General features: G+C 40.4%; 1 protein-coding gene across 1 annotated transcript in view; it reads left to right on the top strand.

The window, feature by feature from the left end:
• The window catches only part of ST18 (ST18 C2H2C-type zinc finger transcription factor), a 128,084-nt gene that overhangs the window by 12,865 nt on the left and 87,910 nt on the right, over positions 1–27,309 (top strand). Inside the window, exon 4 of the mRNA XM_056110497.1 lies at positions 26,506–26,705. Within this exon, the coding sequence (XP_055966472.1) occupies positions 26,506–26,705 (200 nt within the window). The remainder of the gene's footprint in view (positions 1–26,505; positions 26,706–27,309) is intronic.

Here is a 27,309-nt window from a genome sequence, read left to right as displayed (position 1 = left end):
TTGTTATGCACATGGATTCTGAGCATCTTAGAAAATGTGATGTGTTTTCCCCATGTAAAAGTTGTGGCTATTTGGTAGTGAGCACTGGCAACTTTATTTAGCTTTTCTTTTTAGAATGCATTGAACATGTCATTGGTAGTGACGCCTCCAGTTACAAAAATACTAATTCAAACGAAGCAAATTTAAATATACTGTACATTGTTCATGACACTAATAAAAATTGATACTGACATTCTCATCTTCTTATTATTCCCTATGTCAGCTACTATCATCACCATTAAAAAAGCAATTTATAACCACAGGCCCACCTTTCATCACGGTCCTTATTAGCATTTTTATTTTTTCCTCCAACACAGATCAGTTACAGGTGGTGGCGAGAACACTTGCTTGCATCCTTTTAACTGATAACCTTTGCATTATTTATGGCTTTTATTTTCCTTATTCTTTATCAGATTCTTATGCTGCTGCACTTACTCATATCGGTAAGTGTCTCATCCGTTGGCAAAATGTCTCACACCAGTCCTTTTCTCTAATTAGGAAAATAAATTCTAGCCTCTGATGTGGTTCCCTAAGTGACTACTCAGAGATACAAATGAATCCCAGACTCTGATTATTCTAGGAAATTCCACTGTCCTTTCATGGCCTCATACTTGCTTACAAGTTAAAGTTTCATAATGAAATTTTTTATTTAGTTGGCTCTATGGTAGTTTATTCTACATAATTTTCTCCTTAATTTGGAAACTTATCAGGTGGAAGTTTGCGGTTATAAAATGATAAAACATTTTTACTGTTGATAATCAATAAGCTACAGATTTAATAATAACAACTGCATGTAAAAATATTGTTACTTTTTAGAATGCATTGATTCTACTGTATTCGAATAATAATTAGGAATAAGATCTGAGCACTGCCAGAATGCAATATTATTGGCAGTTTTAGGTTGCTAATGTCATTCATTGCAGCCTTTATATCTGTTCAACAAGTTAGTTAACACTTCAGAGGGTTTTTTTCTAATTTTTTGAGAATAATGTTTCTTTTAATAGTCATAATTTTCTTGGAACTACTTACACAGAGTTTTCTGGAGATGACGTATAGAGGGTAAAAGAGAGAGCAATTGATTTCTCTACTATATGCTCTATAAATCCATCATAAATCCAACCTATTGAAGGAAAGAAGTATCTGAGTCACAAAGTTGGATAAAAGCAAAGGGGATCCTTCTCTCCTTAGTGATATGATTTCCAAGTTCACATCAATTTTTAAATATTTAATAATGTAACTAATATGTTAGCAGTATGTCTTTCTAAAATAGTGGCCAAATTTATAAGCTAGAATACAAGAAATTAATGCTTTTAAAAAGCTGCATTTGGGGGAAGGAGAGGCTAACAGGAGGGTTGATACCAGGAAACTTTGTGCCTCTCCCTACTTTCTTCTCGTCCACATTTCTACATAATCAGCAAGACTGGCATTGTCCTTGTGACTTTGAGCCGTAAAAAAACTTCATCAAATAAAAGATTACTTCTCTTCTGACTGTACTTACTATGGTAGCAAACTGTATGGTAGCCTTACTTTGAACGATGATGAAAACAAGAAAGAGTTAACGAGAAAATTCCAGCTGGACCAGTGCAATAGTACACTGGGTAGGGTGCTTACCTTGCATGCAGCCAATCGGGATTCCATCCCTGGCATCCTATATGGTCCCTTGAGCACTGCCAGGAGTGATTCCTGAGCATGGGGCCAGGAATAAGCTCTGAGCACTGCCAGGTGTGCCCCCTGCCTAAAAGGGGGGGGGGGGGGGAATTCCACTAACTATAATAACTGTAATAGCATCATAGTTATATACTTTAAGTTTTATTGCACTTAACAATTAACTTCTTATTGGATTTACCTCCAATCGCTGTCTATTGAGTGTGCCGCGTCCTTCCAGATACACTGAGAAGAATGGTGCATCTGTGACAACTGATGTGCCCATATTGACATCTTGGCAACACACCTAACCATCCGCATTTTGAAGGGGGTATTAATTGAAGCTTTAGCAATAAAATAGAAAATCAGATTGAATTCCACCAAACCTACAAGGTCATCCCTGTGTGTTTCTTTATTTTCCCACACTGACAGTTCTAAAGAGGCCACCATCCTTTCCTTCTGAATTTCCCCCATGAATTTTTTTTATTAGTGAAACACCGTGAGGTACAGATGTAGACTTACAAATTTTTGTGCTTGGGTTTCGATTATACAATGATCAAATACCCACGAATTTATTGAGTGATTTTAAAGTATGAGTTAAAATATCTAGAGATAACAACGTAAATGCCTTAGCACTTTTTCATGTGTAAAATCCTGCCTCTGCCTGGTAGGCAACCATGAACCTTGTCCTGATTGTTTTAGAATAAGGGGTCTTGTTGGTCACTGAGCATCCACTGGGGCCAATGGCAGGCCACAAAGTGGAAAGGAGATATCCCCTTTCAGAGACTACGTGGTAGATGATCCAGTCTGCACACACCCTGTGTGTTGTCTTTAGGCTTTACTCCCGAGCTGAATTACACCTTCTCTATTTTTTAAATTTTATATTATTTCCATATGACATTAGAGTTATGCATTGCTTAATATGAGGATATATTCTGAGAAATTGGTAATTAGGCAATTTCATTGTTACGTGAACATCCTAGAGTATAATTACAGAAATATGTGTGCTATCGCTTAATAAGGGCTGGAGCGATAGCACAGCGGTAGGGTGTTTGCCTTAAGCGCAGCCAGCTCGGCCGAGCCAGGTTCGATTCCTTCGCCCCTCTCAGAGAGGGGCAGCAAGCTACAAAGAGTATCTTGCTTAATTGCTTAATACATTCTTGTGTCATATGGTATATATTATTGGTATCATCATTGATTATATGGTCCACTGTTGAACAAAATGTCGCTATTCCTTTTCTTCCTCTTCCTCTTCCTCTTCTTTGCCTTCCTCTTCCTCTTCTTTGTCTTCCTCTTCCTCTTCTTCGTCTTCCTCCTCCTCTTCTTCCTCCTCTTCCTCTTCCTCTTCCTCTTCTTCTTCTTCTTCTTCTTCTTCTTCTTCTTCTTCTCTTGTTTTATCTGACTTCTTCAATTATTAAAATGTTCTTGGACTTCATTCTTTTTTATAGATGGATAAAATGTGTTTTGCATATGTGTTTTGCAATTTTTAAATCTATTCATTCATTAATAGACATTTTGATTATTTTCATATCTTAACTACTTTAAATCATGCTGAAATGAACATGAGTGTATAGCTTTCTTTTCAAGTTAGTGTTTTCATTTTCTTCAGATAAATACACTTGCTGGATTATATCTAGTTCTACTTCTAATGTTTTTAGGAACCTGCTATGCTGTTTTCCATAATGATGGCACCAGTTTCCACTTTCACTGATGTTACTTTACAATCCCCTTTTTTCATATCTTCATGAATACATTTCTTTTGATAATATCCATTTTCACAAGGATTTGGTAATATCTCCCATGGTTTTGACTTTTGTTTCCTTAATGGTTAGTCATGTTGAGCTTCCTTTGTAAAGTAAAAGTAAGTAAAGGCCCTCCCGTTGATCATCGATTTGCTCGAGCGGGCCCAGTAACGTCTCCATTGGAGACTTTGTTGTTACTGTGTCTGGCATATCGAATACGTCACAGGGAGTTTGCCAGGCTCTGCCGGGCAGGCGAGATACTCTTGGTAGCTTGCCGGGCTCTCCGAGAGGGGTGGAGGAACCGAACTCGGGGCGGCCATGTTGGCTGCATGCAAGGCAAACGCCCTACCACTGTGCTGTGCTATCGCTCCAGCCCTTCCTTTGAAATATTTTTAATATGTAGTCTTTGGGGTGGTGAGGGAAAAAACTGGCCATTCTTTTTTTTGCGTTTTTTTTCTTTTGCATCACACCTGGCAATGCACAGGGATTCCTCCTGGCTCTGCGCTCAGGAATCACCCCTGGCGGTGCTCAGGGGACCATATGGGATGCTGGGAATAGAACCTGTATCAGCCATGTTGGCTGCGTGAACCCGGGTTGGCCGCGTGCAAGGCAAACGCCCTACCCGCTGTGCTATTGTTCCAGCCCCAAAACTGGTCATTCTTAGAGCTTACACCTGGCTCTGTACTCAGGGATCACTTCTGGAGGGACAAAGGGGTTCACATATGATGCGAAGTATTGAACCCGGGTCATGAGCAAGGGGAGTGTCCTACTTGTGTACTCTTTCTCCAGTCCCAAATGCAGACCTCTGCAAGGACCTTTCCATCCATGTTTTCTTCTAGCTTTACGGTTTCATATCCTTCTTACATCCAAGTCGCTAATGATTCCATTGTGTAGGTGAATGTATAGGTCTAAGTACCCTATAACTATGCCACTTGTGGAAAAACCTCTGTTTCTTTCCTCTGCCCATTTACAAATTGGGTTAAAAATTATTATCATTTAAGTGACATGTTTACAACCTTGTTAGTCTTATGATTTTGATGTCCAAATTTACTGAAACTTTAGTAGTGTTTTCTGATTTTTTAATGTTCATTTGTTGTACAGAACTTGATTGGTCTAGTCCTGCTTGTTTATCTTTTCACTTAGTCCTCTTGCTTTTGGTGTCAGATAAATACCATCATTGTGTAGACCTCTTAGAGGACTCTTTTTTTTAATTTTTATTAGTGAAACACCATGAGGTACAGTTGCCAACTTACAAATTTTTGTGCTTGGGTTTCAGTTATACAATGATTAAGTACCCATCCCTTCACCAGTGCCCATTTTCCACTACCACGGGTCCCAGTATCCCTCCCATCCCCTATCCCCCATTTCACCCTGCTTTTGTGGCAGGGCATTCCCTTTTGTTCTCTCTCTCCTTTTGGGTGTTGTGGTTTGCAAAAGTGGCATTGAGTCGCAATCATGTTCAGTCTATAGTCTACTTTCAGCATGCTTCTCCCATCCTGGGAGGATCCTCTCAACACCCTTTATTTGGTGCTCTCTTCTTTCTAAGCTCCCTTTTTCCCTAGCGTGTGTGGCTGGCCTCCAAGCCATGGAACAAACCTCCTGGTATTAGTCTCGGCCACTCTTTGGTGTTAGTCTCCTATTTTGTTACTTTATGTTCCCCAGATGAATGCAATCTTTCTATGTCTATCCCTCTCTTTCTGACTTATTTCGCTTAACATGATATTTTCCATGTAGTACCACTTGTATGTAAATTTCATGACTTCATCTTTTCTAACAGCTACATAGTACTCCATTGTGTAGATGTACCAAAGTTTCTTTAACCAGTCATCTGTTCTCGGGCACTTAGGTTTTTTCCAGATTCTGGCTATTGTAAAGAGTGCTGCAATGAACAAGCAAGTGCAGATATCACTTCGATTATACATTTTTGCCTCTCTGGGATATATTCCCAGGAGTGGTATTTCTGGGTCAAATGGGAGCTCAATTTCTAATTTTTTGAGAATCATCCATACTGTTTTCCAAAAGGGCTGAACCAATCAGCATTCCCACCAGCAGTGAAGGAGGGTCCCTTTCTCACCACACCCGTGCCAACACAGGTTGCTTTTGTTCTTTTGTATGTGGGCCAGTCTCTGTGGTGTGAGATGATATCTCATTGTTGTTTTGATCTGCATCTCCCTGATGATTAATGATGTGGAGGATTTTCTCATGTGCCTTTTAGCCATTCGGATTTCTTCTTTGAGAAAGTTTCTGTTCATTTCATCGCCCATTTTTTGATGGGGTTGGATGTTTTCTTCTTGTGATCATATGCTTGGGGGAAGATGTCAGTATATTCAACCTTGTTCCATTGTTCTACAGCTCTGCCTTTGTTCCAGTACCATGCCATTTTAATTATTACTGCTTTGTAGTAGAGCTTGAAGTTAGGGAGGTTGATTCCTCCCATTTTCTTTTCCCCAAGAATTGCTTTAGCTATTCATGGGGGCTTATTGTTCCATATAAATTTCAGGAGTGTTTGCTCCATTTCTTTGAAGAATGTCATGGGTATCCTTATGGGGATAGCATTTAATTTGTACAGTGCTTTGGGAAGTATTGCCATTTTGACAATGTTAGTTCTCCCCATCCATGACCAGGGGATATTTTTTCATTTTCTCGTGTCCTCTTTTATTTCCTGAAGTAGCGTTTTGTAGTTTTCTTTGTACAGGTCCTTTACTTCCTTAGTTAAGCTGATTCCTAGGTACTTGATTTTCTGGGGCACAATTGTAAATGGGATTGTTTTCTTCATGTCACTTTCTTCTCTTTCACTATTTGTGTATAGGAAAGCCATGGATTTTTGGGTATTGATTTTATAGCCTGCAACTTTACTATGCAAGTCTATTGTTTCTAGGAGTTTCTCGGTAGAGGTTTTAGTGTTCTCTAAGTATAGTATCATATCATCTTAGAGCTTAATTTCTTCCTTTCCTACCTGGATGCCCTTAATATCTTTTTCTTGCCTAATCACTGTTGCAAGTACTTCCAGTACTATATTGATCAGTAGTGAAGAGAGTGGGCATCCTTGCCTCATAGAGGACTCTTTTTTAATCCACATATTCTTCTAACTTTGCAGTTTTATGTCTTTTCTACATCCCAATTGCTAATCCATTGTTTATTTAATAGAGTGTGGTCTAAGATAGTTCATTGATTTTAATTTAAATATTGCTCAGTTATACCAATACCATGTATTGAAATGAAATACTCGTATGTTCTTGTGCCCTTTGTAAGCAATTGATTGCTCTCAGATGCATGAGCTTACCTCTGGATTCTCTATTTTGTTCCACTGATCTACAGCTCTTTTATAGTAATACGTATATTTTTAAATGGAGCAATAGCACAGCGGTAGGGCATTTGCCTTGCACGCAGCCAACATGGCCAACCTGAGTTCGATTCCTCCGCCCCTCTCGGAGAGACCTGCAAGCTACCGAGAGTGTCTTGCCCACATGGCAGAACCTGGCAAGCTCCCCGTGACTTATTCGATATGCCAGACACAGTAACAACAAAGTCTCCAATGGAGACGTTACTGGACCCGCTCGAGCAAATATCCATATTACAGAAAAATTCTATGAGGATTAAGCACTGAAGTCCCTAAGGGGAAAAGGGAAACTAGAAAATGTATTATATTTAAATTTTATTATACTTAACCATGTTTAACTTTTCTTCTGTTTTCGGGTATCACCAAAAAGATTTTTTAGGCTATATCAACCAGTGTATTAATGATTCTAAGTCATTTATGTCTCTGAAATGTAGACTTTTATGGGGTGGAGGAAACACCAGGCAGTGTTCAAGACTTACTCTTGACTCTGTGCTCAGGGATCACTCACGGTGAGAATAGGGGGTGACGTATGGTTTAAGGGATTAAACCCATATTGCCACGTGCAATGTAAGTGTCTTTCCTGCTGTGTTATTGCTCCAGTCCCTAATATAGACATTTTGGAAAAAAACTGGCAAAATGCCACCACTTTGCATTGTATGTGAAAATTTACTTGCACTGTGCCTTTCAGATCTACAGAGCTTACTCACGGAGATAGGTTTTCCATCATTTGCTTTTTTATCTATAACACCCCTTTATGTTACAGAATTTGAATTTGCTGCTCTTGGTTGAAGAATGAATATTTCCTTTTAGCATAGTGGACATTGCCTGGAATGATTATTAGATACCCAGACCCAGACCCACATCAGACCTCTTACACTTGCAACTGAAGATGTCTGAGCTACATTAACTTTCATACACATTTAAGATGGACTATCTTAGGCTTAATCCTTAGTTAGGAAAGCTTTTTTTCACCATTGCTAGTTTTTAATGGCGTGGGCTATTAGAAAAGTCAGGTGTATGTGTTATTTTGCAATTATTTTTGTCTATGAATTCTTGAGTTAGTGCTAATGATTATTTGCATTTCTATTTAATACAGAGTAGCATAATACTGAATAATGTGACCAGTAGTGTACCAAAAAAACATAAACTTTAGTTTTCTGGGTTTCTGTTTTGACTTCTTAGAAGTACACCAACCATTTTCCTTATATATTTTTCACAAATCCTTGCAAAGAGAATTTATGTAAGGGTGCCTTTTGACATCTCACTATTACCTCTATAAATGAACTTATGTGTTCCAGAATCTCAAACAAAATTCAAAATCTGTCAAATTCTGTGCATCCCATGACGCCTGTTTCACTTAAATTTATTGTAAACCAATAACTATAAGATTTCTTTTGACCTGGTCAGGCATTTCTTAGATAGTTGTTCCTTTTAGCTACTATCCTTTAACCGCAGTGTGCTCTGAGAATTTCTAAGCACAGTATCAGTTAACATTACTTCTTCATTCTTCTTAATCCTGCCTGAAGGAATGCATCAGCTTTAATTTAATCATCAGGAAATCACTTCATGGCTTGCTGTTATCTTTGACGAAAACTATACCCATTTGAGCTCCTACTTCAATTGTATTAAGTGTTTGCAAACATAATGTTTCTTGAATCTAATATTTTTTTCTGCTGAAAGTGTGGACTGAGATAAGCATGTCCCGTAAGTTGACAAATCAGCTTCCTACAACCAAAATATCTCGTGCTTTAATTTTCAATTTTCCCTCACAATAGATGCTTCTCAATTCCAATGCAAAGTCTCACTTGAAACAGACAGGTTTATAAGGTAGGGGAAGCCCTGGGTTCATAGCAGCCCGAGACTCTAAGAGTTCTTTTGGTGGCAAGCTGTGTGATCTTGGAGAACTGCTCAAATGTCAAGTCTTGCTGCCTTCTTGAGTAATGAATCTTTTCTTCTCTTAGCACTTTTCGTTCTGGCCTCTGAGTTTCCTCACTCATCCCAGTGCCCGTCTCAAACCACAGCTAAACCTTTTGCTTTCCTTAGTCCCATCTCCAAAGCACATTTTAAAAGTTGACTACAGTTTACGTAACGTGTTTACAATGGTGCTGACTCACAGTCTTCGAGTACATGATCACCTCACCTCACCCCCACCAGGGCCCAGAACCCCCCCTCCCATGTTACAGGATGTGTCCAACTGCAGTTTTGCCTTTGACCCTATCTTTCACTACCTTTTACCTGTTTGAGATTTTTTTCTTGGGGGGGGGGGGGGGGCGGTGGAGGGGAAGGACATACCCTGCAGTGCTCAGGGCGTATTCCAATCTCTACGCTCAGAGATCACTCCTAGTGGTGCTCTGGAGACCAAATGGGGTGTTGGTGATCGAACCCACTCAGCCCCACTATTTGTGTGGATTTTTTCCCCTTTGAATGATCATTCTCATTATTTTCTCCTTCTTAAAAGAGAAAACAAAAAAATTTTAAGTGTCACCTTCCCCAATTTTTTCCCACAGAAAATCTTATACCCAAGAAAATATCTTAGTTTCATTTTTATAAATATTCCTTCCATGTTTACTTTGTTGGGGTCTACTCCTGATAAAAATCCATCCCTTAATCATTTCCTATATGGGATTTGTACTCGTCTTAAGATTACCTCCTATCATCTTGACCTTCCAGGTCGACTAATACTTTTTTTCATTGTTTACCCAAAGCACGTCTTTTCTTGTACGTTTTGAAGTAACTATGACTTTGTATTCTGCTCTTTTTTTATTTTTAAAAAATTTTTATTAGTGAAAGACCATGAAGTACAATTGTAGACTTACAAATTTTTGTGCTTGGGTTTCAGTTATACCATGATCAAGTGCCCCTGCCTCCATCAGTGCCCATTCTCCACCACCAATGTATCTCTCCCACACCCCATCCCCCATCCCCCCATCCCACCCTGCCTCTGTGGCAGGGCACTCCCTTTTGTTCTCTCTTTCCTTTTGGGTACTGAGGTTTTCAAAAGAAGCATTGAGTGGCAATAGTCTACTTTCAGCATGCATCTCCCATCCAGGGAGGATCCTCCCAACACACTTTACTTGGTGTTCCCCTCTCTATCTGAGCTTCCTTTTCCCCTAGCATGTGCGGCTGGCCTTCAAGCCATGAAATGAACCTCCTGGTACTTATCTCTGCTGTTCTTGGGTGTTAGTCCCCTATTTTGTTACTTTATATTCCCCAGATGAACGCAGTCTTTCTATGTCTGTCCCTCTCTTTCTCACTCATTTCACTTAGCATGATACTTTCCATGTAGTACCACTTGTATGTAAATTTCATGACTTCATCTTTTCTAACAGCTTCTTGCTCTTTTTTTATTAACCCATTTATCTCCCCACTCACGATGAAGCAGGTACTGTCCCTTCAAGCTTCATTTGGTCGGGAGCCAACAAGATGAGGAACAATTTCCTGGGGCCAGAGACAGAGTCAAGGGGCTAGGGTGCATGAATGCCTGGCAACCTAATAATGCCCCTTCCGACTCTTGTATGACACCTGGCACCACCTGGGATGTAGGTGGTGCCAAGACTTGTAGGAGGAAGCCTAGAGACCCCTGAATACCACTGGTGTGGTCCTAGTGATCCCTGTTGCACTGTGGTCCTAGTGGTCCCACACTGCACCAGCCAATCAGCCAGGTTGACTGAAAGTATCTAGGAGGCACACCCCCCCCAAAGGGAAAAAGTACCCCCCAAACTTAAACTATTTATATGGAATTCAGTCTTTTTTGAGAGTACAACAGCTTTTTAAGGACAATAAATGTATTTTATTCATATTTTATTTATCTCCATTTCAGTCCTCCCTAGTAATGATGTTATTTAAAAAATACTATATTTCACATCACCTACCAGTATTTGTTTTATGAATAACTAATGTAGTTAACAGTCCATTCTATAAGTTTTTATTTAAGGTTTGCCTAAAATTATTTCATCTATAATTATATTATTTAAAGCTCACATAAATTTTCAATGTTAAATTTAATGTAGTTTCTACAGCTAACTTCAAAGTGAAACTTTTCTCCTCTTATTTTCTAAATCATCCCTTATTGATGGCACTTGAGTCAAGGCTCTCTTTAGCCAGTGAAATTTACACGGCGCAATTACAAATAAGCCTACACTTTCAATGGGTCTTTCTAATTAATTTTAAACTGTCAGTAAGTATCTGCCTGTTCAAATAGATAATCAAATATAAAGCAAGATTCTCTTCTATTTAACTCTCTCTTGGTTCCGTGGCATCAATATCTGTTGAAAAGAGAAAATAAATTGGAATGGAAATGCATCGTTCTCGGTTACCTGTAAGACACCCTTGCATCGCAGATCATGATACGGAAACTTTGCCAGACAAAAACACTCAGAGAAATTGAAGGCGGGGGCAGTTTGTTGAGAGCCTTGCAGAGAAGGACACGCCTCAGAGCAGAGGTTCTCTTAACTACTCTGAGATCTGAGCACAACCCCCCACTCCCATCTGTTCGAGAGCCTCCTGGGATGGCTCCCAAAGAGGGGTGGAGAGTCCGTCCCAAGGGACTTCGCTCACACTCAGGGCCAGGGGACGTGCAGGACAGGGTTGGAGCCTCCTCCTGGTGCCATGCTTCCGCCATTCTCCCAAGTGGGAATCACAGAGAAGACTCTGGTTTCTGTGAGACTGCGGAGAATTCCAACTCCCAGGCTTCTCCAAGTGTTTGAAATCATCACCCCCGAAGCCTTGGGACTCTGCCTGTGGTCTTGAGAGAAGCAATCACCAATCCTGCAGTGTGTCTAAAAGACTCAGAGCTCTGAGTTTCTCCCAGCAGACACTCCCCAAGATCATTAGTTTAAAAAAAAAAGTTTTTTTTAATTTTTAAAAAATCTTAGTTACCTGACCCTACAAAGTCCCTGATTTCCTTTTATTCTTATTCTCACGGCTCCTTTAGCACTGAACAATACCACTACCACTCCCTGGGATGCCTCTTTGTCTAAGTAATCCCTAGTGATCTCATCGGGCTTGTAGAGGCATTGGCGTCCTCACTCTTGTCTTTCCTGGATTCAACATCTGTGTGGCTAGTATTTCCAGATGCAGCCCAAAATTGGATCTCAAACTTCACACACTCAAAATCACAATTTTAGCACGATGGAAAACAGATCCGTCCTTAGATTTCCACCATTTTTGCACTCAGTAAATGGAGAGTGCAGAGGGTTTGGAGCCCTCCTTGAATTGTCTCCTCATGCCCTATAACCCAGTCTCTCCTATCATTCTCATGCGCCAGCTTTCAAGATAAAACCATCATCTGATTATTTCTCATACCTCCATACAAAGGTAAAGGTAAAGGCCCTCCCGTTGATCGTCGATTTGCTCGAGCGGGCCCAGTAACGTCTCCATTGGAGACTTTGTTGTTACTGTGTCTGGCATATCGAATACTCTCGGTAGCTTGCCGGGCTCTCCGAGAGGGGCGGAGGAATCGAACTCGGGTCGGCCATGTTGGCCGCTTGTAAGGCGAACGCGGGTAGGGCGTTCGCCTTACAAGCGGCCAACATGGCCGACCCGAGTTCGATTCCTCCGCCCCTCTCGGAGAGCCCGGCAAGCTACCGAGAGTATTCGATATGCCAGACACAGTAACAACAAAGTCTCCAATGGAGACGTTACTGGGCCCGCTCGAGCAAATCGACGATCAACGGGAGGGCCTTTACCTTTTACCTTTACCTCCATACAAGTCTGGTCCCAAACCAAGATCGTTCACCTAAATGATTCTGGTAATTTTCTCTCCAGCTTCCCTCCAGTTTAACTGTCCTTTCCACCTTAGAGCTGGTTTTCTAAGGCAGCCAGGAAGGGTGTGTTCAAGTAATATACTATCACTCCTTTTTCCAAACCCTGCAATGGACTTTCTTCTTCTCAAAGAAAAAGGTAAAGAACTCCACACTGATCTCTTAATCTCTCCATTTTCCTTTATAAACCCGGGTCTGTCACGCCCTCCCCTTAACCTGCAGAGATATTCCTCCCTAACTGGTTGTCTCTGTCCCTCATTTGCTACAAATCTTTTATTTAAATGCCTCCTATTCCTCTGATTTTACCTTCCCCTATATTATTTTTATACTTAAAAAAATGTGCGGGTCCCGGGACTGAGATCTCCAAGCCTGCTTGGATTAGGACTGGACCTTCTCCACCCAGATCCCCCATCTTCCAGTAGGTAGGCATCACACCCACCAGCTGCCGCCAGCGCCAGGTTGGTCCCATTAACAGCCAAGACGCAGAGTCTTTAAAACCCAGCTCCCAGAAGCGTGTGGCCACATTTGCGGCTGAGCAACATCTTATCTCATTTTTCCTTTGGAGAACCCGGTAGGCTACCTAATGTAACCTGCCCACACGACAGAGTCTGGCAAACTCCCCGTAGCATACCCAATATGCCAAATACCAGTAACAATGATGGGTCTCATTCTCCTAACCCTAAAAGAGCATTGAATATGGCTCTTTTAAAATCTCAGGGGTAGGAAGAAGGAGACGTTACTGGTGCCTGCTTGAGGCAATCAATGAACAACAGGATGATCGTGACTTAAAAAAAATGGGGGCTGGAGCAATAATACAGTGGGTAGGGCATTTGCTTTGCATGCGACCAACTTAAGTTCAGTCCCTAGCATCCCATATTGTGCTCTGAGCACTGCCAGAAGTGATTCCTGAGTGCAGAGCCAGTACCATTGCCGGCTGTGATCCAAAAACAAAACCAAAAATCCGAAACTATCCAATCCTACTGCTTATTTAGCTTGTTTTTCATCTGTCTCTTTTCATAGCATGGTCCATTTCTCAAAGCAAAAATGTCTTTTATTTATTTCATCAACAATATCTCCAACATCTAGAATATTGCCTCTTGTATTTAGATGCTAGCCAAAAGCGATGGCACTGGAATAAGACTGGAACTCACAAGTTTTGACAGACGACACACTTGTTTTGTTTTGTGTGGGGTCACACTCAGCTGTGCTCAGAGCTTAGTCTGGCTCTCTGCTCAGGAATCACATATGGTGATGCCCAGGAGACCATGTGGAATGCTGAAGATTCGAACCAGGATAGGTGGATGTGCGTCCTGAACTCCTCTACAAGCTCTCTGGCCTCAGGAAATTGTCTTAAGGTCATTAAAACATAGTATGATCGTTCTTACCAAACGGATTTAAGTAAGGGAGCACAATAGAACAATGTACTAATTCTAACTGGCTGTTGAAAGAATATGACTGCATCTGCCTGAGAACTCTTGTACAGAGAAAGTCAACACTGTATAAAGATGAGTTAAGTTTGACTGAATGGCTTGCTGTTCAGGGATTTGTTGGGTGGCTGTCAAATGAGAAAGGACAGGTTTTAGAACACACATTGTCCCTTGAGACTGCAAAAAGATCAATTCTCCCCTTTACTTCAAACTAATCTTTACTTGCCCTTATTTAAAAAGATTGCCCCGTGTTTTTATAAGCAGTGAAAAATCATTTAGGGAAAGAAAGCTTCTACTCTAAGAATCAAATGTCTTTAATTATTATGATTTTGTGTTTTCATGAATTAATGTTTTGATGTTCAATTTGTTTCCTCTAAAACAGATGTAGAGTGATATCTTGGTAACTTAGACTAAGCCTGACAATTGTTTGGGTCACCTGGGGGGATGCTTAGCATTTATTCCTGGTTCTGTACTCAGGAATCACTTCAGAAGTGCTTTGGGGACCATATGGGGCACGAGGAATAGAACCTGGGTTTGCCACATGTAAAACAAATGTCTCAAACCCTGTACTTTCTCTTGTGAAAATTTGGTTTTTAACCTTATGATCTCTTTAATTGAGATAAAATTCTTATAAATAATTATTAATAGGAGAATTTCCAGAAGTCCAGCAACTAGTGTACAGATCGCTTGGTATAAGTGAGTGGCCTGAGCTCATCCATGACCCGAAGCATTGAGTCTCTGGAATTGATTGTGCAAACACTTTTCAATATCCTGGTTACAGAATGTGGATTCATGCTTTGGCATTCTCCAGAATTCCCAGTTGTACAATATTCTGAACCATAGTATGATTTTTTTTGAGGTTGCACAATGGAATATTAAACTGGGATGCAAGAACTGCAAATCAATCAAATATTTCTATCTTATTTCTACCTTGCTAGTGAATGTAGATATTGAGGCATCTGTGATGGTCCTGGAAGCTGATCAGTGCTGGGATAGGAGATAGCAGAAATATGTTCTGACCTAGAGGTTTCCTGACTTAGTGGTGGGTCAGAGGGGCTGGTGGGTGTGAAGGGTGGAGGAAAGGTATGGCTTCACCGAGAAGAAAGGGACTGAGTTATAAGAAGTGGTGTGGAAGTCTCATTTTCGGTTGCATACTTCTAAATTAAGGACACCCGAAACAAACAACTTATTTATGATTCAGTGGGTTGACTATTTGACCATTAAGACATTTCAAAGATGTGAGTATATCCATATGTATGCTTATACAGATTCATACAGAGAGATAATATTCATGGATGTGTAGTTATTTCAAGCTAATATTATTTCAAGCTAAGTAGGTAGCACTGTAGCACTGTCCTCCCGTTGTTCATTGATTTGCTCGAGCAGGCCCAGTAATGTCTCCATTGCAAGATTTGTTGTGACTGTGTTTGGCATATCGAATACGTCACGGGTAGCTTGCCAGGCTTTGCCGTGCAGGCGAGATACTCTAGGTAGCTTGTCAGGCTCTCCGAGAGGGGCGAAAGAATTGACCCCGGGTCAGCTGGGCCAGCCTACCACTGTGCTATCGCTCCAGCCCCAAGTAGGTAGTTCCTACTAATTTAATACTCCATATTTTGACACTTTTTCTCTTGTTATTTTATTTTATTTTGGGGGGTGAATTTTGGCCACACCAGGTGTTGTTAAGGACTATTCCTGGCTGGATGCTTCAGGGGTTACTCATAAGACTAGGTGGCACTGGGGATCAATCCTGGGTCTCCGGAATGCAAAACCTCTTAAGCTTCCTCCCAGGCCCTGAGTTTCCTTGTAAGTATGTATCTGGCAGATGTGGAGTTGGAACAGGGTGTACCTGAAACTCTATTATGGACACTTTTTTTTTCTTTTAGACCACACTTTGGCAGTGCTCAGGGTCACTCCTGGCTCTGCACTCAGGCATCACTCTGGAAAGCTTAAGGGACCCTATATGGTACTAGGGCTCCAACCTGGGTGGCCCCATGAAATGCAAGTTCCCAGCCTGTTATACTATTGTTCTAGTTCTGTGGGCACATTTGTAAATCACAGTACCTAAATAAAAGAAATACTTGAAAATCAATGACTCTAGGAGTGCCCTAGATAGTACAGGCATGAGTATGTGTGCCTGCATGCAGTTGGACCCAGTTTAATCCCAAGCACAGCTAGTGCAGCCCTGCAAGCTGTTGGCGTTGTTGGGGTAGCTCAGAGGATTCCTCACACCACAGGGCCTGAGCAAAGGCACAGTCTCGGACCCCTGCATGGAACTGCAAACCTGGTTAATTGAAAATCACCAGCAAGGGCCCGAGGCTCCTTGAATAACACTTGTAAGCATCTCCCCCAGCCCCGAATAAAACAAAATAAAAAGCAACAAATAAATAGTAAATAATTACGGCTCTAGTATAGAAGTCGTGTTAAATGAGTCATGGTGTTCTGTTGAGATTTGGAAGGAAGCATATCCGAGCTCAGACACTATTTTTCAGAGCAGAGACCTTGTGTATATCTGTGGACGTGAAGCAGATTCCAGATTGATGAGCCAAATATCTGCATTAAGGTAAATGTCAAGAAGTAAAATTGGTATTTATGAGCGCAGTCATGAAACGGCCACATGTCTTCAAAAGCATTTTATCAAAGTAATTTAGAAAGTAAAAATAATAGCACCTTACTCTTGCTAGTTGGGCAAGTTCTGCGTGTCTTAGAATGCCAGTCTTGTTCTACTGTGTGTGTGTGTGGTGTGTGTGTGTGTGTGTGTGTGTGTGTGTGTGTGTGTTTGCCTCACTCTATGGCCTGTGTGTCCTAGTCTTCTCCTCTTGAGGTTGTGTCAATGTCTTCCATTCCCTGCTGTTTGTTTGCCTCTATCCCCAGAAACACAGACACATTCTCTTCATCCCCTCCCTTTTTCTATCCCCCTCTCTTTCTTCTGTCCCTACGCTTTTGTCTTCACTTTTCCTTCTTCAAATTTATACCCTGCATTTTCATACGAGAGCACAGGATGCTTATACCATACTTACTGCATGACTCGCCAGAGCTCGGTGTTTCCTGAGCTTTCTACAGAGCTCACCATCCACGCTCACCTTGTGTGGTCCTGATTGAGTGTTGGGCCAATAGGAGAAACTCCAAATACAAGATAGTAATTATTACCAGTGATTTGTATTTGGGAAGTTAATGAGATTATTTCCATTAATAAGGATGTGTCTACATTAACAGTTATAAATGGGAACTTGGACTTTGAAAGATTCGAAGATGACACATAATAGAGATCATTTCTTTGTAGGTTGTCTGCAATTCTGTGATAAGGCAATATACATTGAAGGGATACAATATTGTATCCCTAAAATGTTTAGTTTTATAAGCCAACATTATCTCAATAAAAATTATAAATTTAATAAGGAGGTAAGTTATAAACAATACCCCCTTTTCTACCCCGAGTTGTCTGGCTACTTCCTAAGATCCTGAGATTGTTCACATGACGAATTAACTCTGAATTGCCTTTGTTGCTTTTGTGAAGGAGTACCTTTAGAGCCGCTATTTCACAATCACCACCATACTGTTCTGCTCTCACTCAAAAATGAGAGCCAACACGGAACTTCTGAGGGGAATTTTACCAGTATGTCGAGGTTATGCCACATACAATTAAGCAGCCGTCATTAAAATTTAAAGTTCTCATTCTTTATGGTTAAATAACTGAAATTCTCTTTGAATTACAGCTTCCATTACAAAGTTAATTGTTTCTTCCTTTCTTCGAAGTGTGTCTGGAAGGGTTCTTTTTTCTCCTCCAACGGCAGCAAGTGCTGGCCCACTGCCTGGATGATCATAACAAGTATAAGTGAGCTCCAGGAGTTCCACACACTGTGCTACAAACACACATCTGAAGTACAAATCAGGCAGGAAGTCAGGGAGGAACATAATGGGCGTCAGGCTGCAGAAGACTAACAGACTTTGGTCACATCAGGTAGAATAGGATGTTGATTAAGTTGGGAGTCTAAATCTTGTCTGCATCGTTCCGGAGGGTGATTGAAAAATATTGAGGATACTTGAACTTGAAGTATCTTTTCTTCTTTTCAAGGTTGAGATTGGAGGTTCTTTTCAAGTTGAGGTTCCTCCCCTTTTTTTTCCACGGGGAAAAGCTGAAGTCAGTGTGGCTGCCTCCTTCCTGGTGGGAAATTGAGGTCTTAGGCCCACCGAGGTTGGGGATGGCATGGGTGGGAGGTGCAGGACACCATCTAACACCCAACAGAAGCAGTGCCTAAGTCAATTTTTGGGGGGGTGGGGATATTTTTAATAAATTTCCTTTGATGTAGCACAGTAGCTCTGTCCTCCTATTGTTCATCGATTTCCTTGAGTGGGCCCAGTAACATCTCCATTATGAGACGTGTTGTGACTGTGTTTGGCATATTGAATAAGCCACGGGGAGCTTGCCAGGCTCTGCTGTGTGGGCAGGATACTCTCGGTAGCTTGCCGAGCTCTACGAGAGGGGCGGAGGAATTGAACCCGGGTCGACCATTGAGCACAGACATTAATTCTTCTCTTAATAGGTTTCTAGTCTCCAGCACGTCCTAACACTGCATATAACCTCCATGAAAAATCTAGTCCCCATTTACCATCATTCATACCATTGATGTCCTTTGTCCATTCTCTCACCACCAACCCCTTTCCCTTTGGGGACCAGTAAGCCACCATTTCCTACATGGAAGTCTCTTTTGTTTGCTTTCTTTCTTTGTATTCTATATAAGAGTGAAATTTAACAGCATGTGTCTTTATCTGTCTAACTTTTTTTTTTATTTAGCACAGTACTCTCATGTTCCATTTGTGTTGTCAATAATGGCAAAGTATTTTTTGTGGTTGAGTAATATTCTTCTGTCCTTTGTCACCCATTCATCTGTCAGGGGGTACTTGGGTTTTCTCCATATATTGACAGTTGCAAATAATGCAACAGTGAAGAGAGAGATTCACATAACTTTTCAAATTAGTGTTTTTTGTTCTCCGGTTAAATATGGAAAAGAAACTGATGAGATCACATCATTTTATTTTTTAATTTATATACTTCAGCTCAACTGTTTTGTAAGCATATTCTGCTAACAAAATTTTATCTAGAAGCACAATTGTTTTATACAATTATATAAAATCCTGTACTAGGAAATTAAAGAGGTCACACTAAGTATTTTTAAATAGAAAAATGAAAATGTTATATAGTAAGAGTTTATAAAAGTAAAGTAGATTATTTTTAGATCTACTATCATGAAATTTCACAGCTTTATTATTTTATTTTGTGTTTTTGTTCCAACTAGGAATATGAAATTCAAGTAAAAAAAAAACTCCAAGTATTGACTAGTTAAAGTAAAAAAGATCACTTTAAGTTCTAAAATGCACTTGAATTGTCATGATACAATTATTATTCAACCATATTTATTTCTATTACTAGATATAATTAAATATATTGATAAATATATTTATCATAATATGTAATAGAACATATTATAAGTCAACTAACTTGATATTATAGTCAAAATTTTTTCAAGCTATGTTTATTTTAAAAATCTTCTCACATATGATTATTTTGGGAAGGCAAACATTGGTGAAACGTGTGTCTTTTCCAGTGTATTTTAGTTGTGTCAAAATATCATACTTAGTTTTTCTTAATGATTTCAGTTTGATACAACGTGGAAAACTTAAACTAAACCAGCATATGTTTTCTCACTTAAGAAAAGTATTTTAGGCGCTTAAGGGAGAGTACAGAAAGCAGGCAAATTTCCTTGCCTATTCTGGACAGGGTGTGATCCCAGCACCTCAGACGCACACCAAGTCCTGCCAGGAATGATCCCTGAGTGCAGGGCCAGGAGTGAGCCCTGAGCATCTCCAGGTGTGGCCCCAAATCCCTTTTAAAAATGGATTTTTAAGTATTATTTAACATTACAATAGCCATGCCTGTCTATCAAATTCAAATATTTTTTTCTTTTTGGGTCACACCTGGCGATGCACAGGAATTACTCCTGGCAGTGCTCAGGGGACCATATGCGGTGCTGGGAATTGAACCCGGGTCGGCCGCGTGCAAGGCAAATGCCCTACCCACTGTGCTATAGCTCCAGCCCCCTCAAATTCAAATTTTGATAAAGATTTGATTTACTAGAAACAACAACAAATCTCCCTTCCTATTTATGTTAGTTCTAACTTATTCCACTGTCCAGATCCTAAAACCCACAGAATCATTGTTGACAGTTTTCTCAATTTATCCTAATATTTCCTTCCTATTTTCATTTTTGCTTTCTTTTTTTTGTTTGAGGATCAGTCCGGTGCTGCTCGGGGCTCAGTCTGGCTCTGCGTTGAGAGTCACTCATTATTCTTGAGGTGACTTGGGGAGTACTGGAGACGCGAACCCGTGTTGTCCATATGCAAGGCAGACACCAGACACCTTTCCTGCTGTAATATCTCTAGATTCTTTTTGGAAAATCTCTGTGATTCATCAGATTATTCTACCAAAGAGCCCAATAAATGATTTGCGTATTAAATGGATTAGCTGTAACTAAACACTTGAAAATTATATGTTTAGCAATTTAAGGGCATTTGGCGATACCCACATTATTTTATTTATTTATTTTTTAGTCACATGCACTTGTGTGCAAGGCTTACTTTTGACTCAAGAATCAGTTGTGCTGGTCACTTATAAACATTGTTGTTTGAGATTCTGCAGTTTTACAATATTGTAACTTTCCAGTGCATCTCCCTAAGTAAAGCTGTTTCATTCGGTTCATGTTTTCACCAAAGTTATTTTTTTTTAATTTTTATTAGTGAAACACCATGAGGTACAGTTGTAGACTTACAAGTTTTTGTGCTTGGGTTTCAGTTATACAATGATCCAGTACCCTCCACCAAAGTTATTTTGACTCCTCTTACCTATTACCTCATCATTCAGAACTAGTTAATAGCAATAACAGGAGTGGTACTAGTATTAGGAAACTTCAGTGACTTGAATATTTTATTTAAAATGTTGCGGATGCTAAGCAAATTATGATTCATAAAATAATGTCAATGAAATGAGAGCAAACATGAATTAGCTCTGGTGTTACAGGGGAAACTTTCTCGCTTCTTGTAAACCTAGTATTATCGAATAACCTTGCCAATGGAATCAGTGTTCCACGACAGCAAGCTAACCATTGATTAATAGCAACTACTCATAGGATGATGTATGAGATGAGTGAGAAGAGAAGCTTTTAAATTATAGGTTTACTATTGAACAACTATAGCTTGGCATAACATTGAAAAGAGCAGTGTGGTCACAAGTTTAGAAAGCACAGTTAAGAGAAATCACTCATGAATTTCATCTCTGTTCCCCAAGAGTAAATCGTATCTCTGTAAGTTTACACTGTCAAGAGAAAATGTGGCATTTGTGGTAGCATAGCACAGCGGGTAGGGTGTTTGCCTTGCACATGGCCGACCCTGGTTTGATTCCTCCGTCCCTCCCAGAGACCCTGGCAAGCTACCGAGAGTACCCCCCCCCCCCCCCGCGTGGCAGAGCCTGGCAAGCTCCCCATGGCGTATTCGATATGCCAAAAACAGTAGCAACAAGTCTTACAATGGAGACGTTACTGGTGCTGGCTGGAGCAAATCGATGAACAACGGGAGGACAGTGCTACAGTTAGTTCCTAGAAATTGCGAACCTGTTTCCAATAAACAGCACGGAAGTTTAACTTTATACATCTCAGTTCTCTTCTAGTAAACCAGAAAAGTGTAATCTTTTCTATTACCAGAAAAGTGTAATCAAGAAGCTGTTGTATATTTTCTGTGTATCCATGGCAGAGTGAGCCAGAGAAGGGATTTCAGAAAGAGAAGTGAGCAGTTTACCAAAAATGAATCAAAGGACTGAAAACTCCATTTCCTAGGGCGTAATGCTAAGTTGCATTTAAGAAACAATAATCAATCTCTTAAGCCTGGAGAAAGAGCACAGGAGGTAGAGTACTTGCCTTTGTGTGCTATTGCTCCACCATAGACCCTGGGTCCAAGCCAAAGCTCCTCCAGGAATGACTCTGGAGCGGAGAACCGGAAATGAACCCTGAGTACAGGCTGGTGTGATTAAAATAACTCATCATAAAATGACGGGTTCAAATTTTAGTAGGTGGTACTTTGCAGCAGTAAAAGCAAGTTTATTGGAGTGAGGCTATAGGACCGTGGTTCAAGCACATCCTAAGCATGAAGGTTTGATTCCTGGCATTCCACAGAGACTTCTGTGAGCTAATTATTTAGATTGTCGATAAATTTCCCAATAATGTGTTTGTTTATATAGATTTTTTATGCTTTATTAGATTTAGCGATAGCACGGTGGTAGGGCGTTTGCCTTGCACGCACCCAATATGGCGACCCGAGTTCGATTCCTCCGCCCCTCTCGGAGAGCCCAGCAAGCTACCGAGAGTATCTCGCCCGCAGGACAGACCCTGGAAAGCTCCCCGTGACGCATTAGATATGCCAAACACAGTAACAACAAAGTCTCCAATGGAGACGTTACTGGGCCCGCTCCAGCAAATCGATTAGATTTAGCATAAGCATTTCATATTTTTATGTGTTGCTCAAATTTTTCTAATTTATATTGCTGGGTTATATTGTTGGAGTGGGTAGGGCATTTGCCTGGCGCGCAGTTGATCCGGGTTCGATTCCTCCGTCCCTCTCGGAGAGCCCGGCAAGCTACCGAGAGTATCCCGCCCACATGGCAGAGCCTGGCAAGCTCCCCGTGGCATATTTGATATGCCAAAAACAGTCACAACAAGACTCACAATAGAGACGTTACTGGTGCCCACTCGAGCAAGTGGATGAACAACAGAAGGACAGTGCTACAGTGCTACAGTACTACAATGCTATATTGCTGGTTTTGTAATTCAAATTTGTTGTTTTTTTTTAAATTTTCTCATTTATTCAACACACTCAATATGCTTTTTGGTTTTTGAGCTACACCTGGCAATGCACAGGGGTCACTTCTGGCTCTGCACAGGGGACCACAAGGAATGCCAGGGATTGAACCCATGTCAGCGGCATGTAAGGCAAGCAGAGGTACTTTCTGTACTATTTATCCAGCCCCAATAATTCAAATACTTCTTATAATGACTTCACCAAACATACCTGTAGATTCTCTGGTGTTTTCGTCAAACGTATATCTCTGAAAACATCATTTATATCATTGAATATTATTATATATACTCAGAAATAAAATAAATATTTTCCTTTTATCATCATACCTTTGTTATTGTTTTGTTCTGTCAATATTCTTAATTCAGATTTACACTTTTTTTTGCTTTTTGGGTCACACCCAGTGATACATAGGGGTTACTCTTGGCTCTGCACTCAGGAATTACTCCTGGCGGTGCTCAGGGGACCATACAGGATGCTGGGAATCAAACCCAGGTTCACTGCGTACAAGGCAAAAGCCTTACCCATTGTGCTATCACTCCAGCCCCCAACTTCTTGACCTCTCACCGTGAGTACAATTTTCTGCCAATGTGAAGAAATAAGTAAGACTATCCACTATAAATTTTTTATTGAAATTACATGTTAGAACGTGTAAACAGTTATCACATATTCAGTGGTTCATAATTTCTGATCTTGTTTGTTTGTTTGTTTGTTTGGGACAATACCCAGCATGCACAGGAACTACCCCTGGCAAACTCGGAGAACCTGGGTGGTCCTGGGAATCAAACCAGGGTCAGCTGTCTACAAGGCAAGCACCCTACCCACTGTGCTATCTCTTCAGCCGTCTGCTGATTTTTTTGTTTCATCTTTTGGAGGTATGCTCTGAAGACATTTGCTACACCTACATTTTAAAATGCATTGCAATGTCTTCTGATGACTTCTACTAAGAATTCATTATTATAGAAAATCAGTCCCCAAATTGCTTTAAGTCTAGTTTTTTTTTTTTTTTATATTGGGGCAATGCAGTTTCCTGCTAAGTTGCTCTCTTTTCTGAAACCCAAAAGGTCAATGAATTGAGCTTCTGAAAATACTTTCAAAATTGAGTCGATCATTAAAGCGATTGGATTATTTTTCTCGGATTTTTTAAAATTTGTTTGTTTGGGGGTCAAACCTGGTGGTGCTCAGGGCTTTCTCCTGGTTCAGTACTTAGGGATCACTCCTGGTGGGGCTCAGGGAACCTGGAACTCGGCTTGGCCGCATGCAAGGCCAGTACCCTACTCTCTGAACCCTCTGCTGACCGCTCAGTTGCTTTTTAATTAATTGTATTTCGTTTATGTTGACATCAAAGGGAACCTTATTTCAAGTGAGAATTTGAGTTTCCAAGTAGATATCTTTCTCCAATATGTAACCAAAATTTTCAGGTAAAAATCAGATCCTCAAAGATATTTTGTATGATCAAAACTCCACAGGTATGAAATATGGTGTCGAAACGTATTTGTTGCATTGATCAAGTTCCCTGGAGAAGTCTGGATGTTTAAAGCAACAGTTTGATTGAATAGAACAATAAATGCAGGGCTGAGTGTATTTTTCTCTTTTTTTCTCATCTACTAGAAAAATATAGATAATAGAGCTCATTTATTTCCTTAACATTTCAGAGCTCCACAGATGGGAAAACACAACCCAGTGGAAATTATTTCTGGCAACCTTGAGAAGATATGTTAGCATTTTGTGGCATTTCTTTCACTGACATGTAAAGCATGGCTTTCCCTCATTGCAATGTCACAGTGAAGTGTCACAATAAAGCCAAAATAGTGTGCCCTCAGGGAAAACTAGGGAAAGGGAACATTTTCCATGCACACACAAAGGGTAATATTTATTATAAAGCCTTTCATTTTCACTCCAAATGCTGCCTGGGCTTAGGCTACTTTGCGATGGAGAAAGGCACAGAATGTGAAATTTCAAGCTAATGTTATGTATAAACCTAATGCATTTTATGTAAATATAAATAATATGTTTTTTTTTAAGTAGGATGCATTTACAGACAGACAAGCCTGCATAAATCTATGCAGGGCGCCAGGGAGAATTTGTGATATTGTGTAGTGTCTTCAGCAGCCGATGTTTCAGAGGCCAAGGGTCCCTGGGTGAGCGGTCCCCTCCCTGTCTGCGTCACTCCGAGCCCAGATGCTATCTTCTTTGTCCCCCAGATCCAGAAATGATTTTCCCTCTTGGATGAGACAGTTGTCATTCTAAACTTCAACATTTTGTACGTCACATAACTAATATCCCTGAAGGTGCTTCATACAATGTTGGTAGCCAGTGCAATTATTTATGTTAAGTTAAACTAATGTTTTAGATAAAAAATACTTCTATCTACATTGTTTCCATTTTCACAATAATGTTTTGGATCCAAATGTTGAAGTTGATATTTATTATAATTAAATGTCATTTTCATCGAGTTAACACTGTAACTAGAGTATGGTCGTTTGGGGAGGAGAGGGTCTAAATTGCATTTTGAAGTATGATTTTTATTGTTGTAACCCTGCATAATATCCAGATTTAATGAGCAACATATAGGCACCTGAATTGCTGAGCCACCATCTTTGTTTTGTGTTTCAAAGAGGGCAACTTAGATCTTTTATCAATTTCATAATAGTACAGATTAGTCATCTTTTAAATTATAGCATAGTGTATTATATCTCTAGATCCACGGTTATCTCCTCTAAAACTTTGCATTGAAAGTTGCATTTTTCCTCAAAGAACTTTAAAAATATATCTCTCATGGTCTCATGGCTAACTAATCTCACTGGTCTTCTTGGATCTGGCCAAGAGTCTATTTGTCTTAAATTCACTCCTGAAGAAATTAATATTAATTCTAAAAGAATTGTTTGTATGATCTCAGGTTTTAAAAGGCCAACCTTAGGAGGACTTCAAAAGGAAAATAAATGAAAATAGGAGTAAGGATTATCTTTGTAAAATTCAAATTTATCTTTCTCTTTGTGTTTCTCCTATGAGTCCAGTAGGTGGGAATGAAAAACCAAATCAGTAAATCAAATCAGCTAATCTTCAATAATCAACCAACCAACCAACGGGATCTATTTATTTGTTAGTTGGTTGGTTTTTTATGACTGGAGATCCACCGATGGAATGTTCATAGCCTGCTTCCTCCATTTTCGTTCCTTTCTTTTGTTAAAACCCAACATAGGACACCTCACCTCTGGGGCACGGTTGTGACAGGCAGAAGCAGTTTCAACGATTGAAAACCTTGTACCTTATTCAATATAAGACACAGTTTTCGATATCTGGTGGCATATTTTTCACGTTGGTTGATTCCTAAGATTAGAGAATCTAGTTCATTCCTTTGTGGGTCTTTCATGTTTTGCAACAAACCACAGATTAACATGTACTTCATCAGGGTGATGGATGGGCCCTTTGCTTGCTAGATTGTTCATTTTCAATTCTTTGGATAGGCAGTAAAATATAATCCACAAAATGCCATGGATTCAGTAGATGGGACATATATTTTTAGTGCTGATGACTAACCCGAAACTTTCGGTCTGAAGCTTGCACAGATTGGGTTCCGCTTCATGCAAATCAAATGCCAGACAATAGTTAACTGTTTTCACCAAATCCTCAATCTGTGTCGATCACCACAGTGCCACATACGAGTGCTCCGCGGTGAAGAAGAGGAGGGCCGAAGAGCAGGCGCTAGGTGTGCCCATCAACAAGAGGAAGTCCCTGCTGATGAAGCCACGGCACTACAGCCCCCACGCAGAGGGCAAGCCAGACGGTGGCGACGGCAGAGAGGCAGAGGAGGACGGCAGCCTCCTGGAAAGCAACCACCGCCTTCCCACAGGTAGCGAGGAGTGCTCCAGAACCTTTCTCTTCCCTCTGTCTTGACTTAGAACACGCAGTCGGTGTGGTTGCAGAAGCATATTCCAACTGGGAAACAGAGCGCAAACGTTCATGCCACTCACTGAGCATCTGCTTATTGAGGGTGATTATTTATCAGTAGCTGAAGGGCCCAAAGATAAGGACTGAGAGTCTGTCTGAGCCTATCTGCAGACGCACAGGATTAGGTTGTAAATAGTTTTTTTTGTTTTTGTTTTTGTTTTGCTTTTTGGGTCACACCTGGCTATGCACAGGGGTTACTCCTGGCTCTGCACTCAGGAGTTACTCCTGGCAGTGCTCAGGGGACCATATGGGATGGTGGGAATCGAACCCAGGTCGGTCGCGTGCAAGGCAAATGCCTTACCCACTGTGCTATTGCTCCAGCCCCCAGGTTGTAAATAGTTTTAAGAAAATGAAATGTAATGGCTTTAAAGTTGAAGAGTACCTAGATTACCTCATTGGATGCATATCTACTTCTAAAAGAACCCTGACAAGTAAAGCAACATATTTCAGCTCCAAATTTATATTACATATGATACATTGAAATACACATATGATAAATGTTTTAG

The sequence above is a fragment of the Sorex fumeus genome, unplaced genomic scaffold, assembly GCF_029834395.1.
Source record: "Sorex fumeus unplaced genomic scaffold, SorFum_2.1 ptg000002l, whole genome shotgun sequence".
Lineage (NCBI taxonomy): Eukaryota > Metazoa > Chordata > Mammalia > Eulipotyphla > Soricidae > Sorex > Sorex fumeus.
This window is presented reverse-complemented; position numbering and strand designations above follow the sequence as displayed.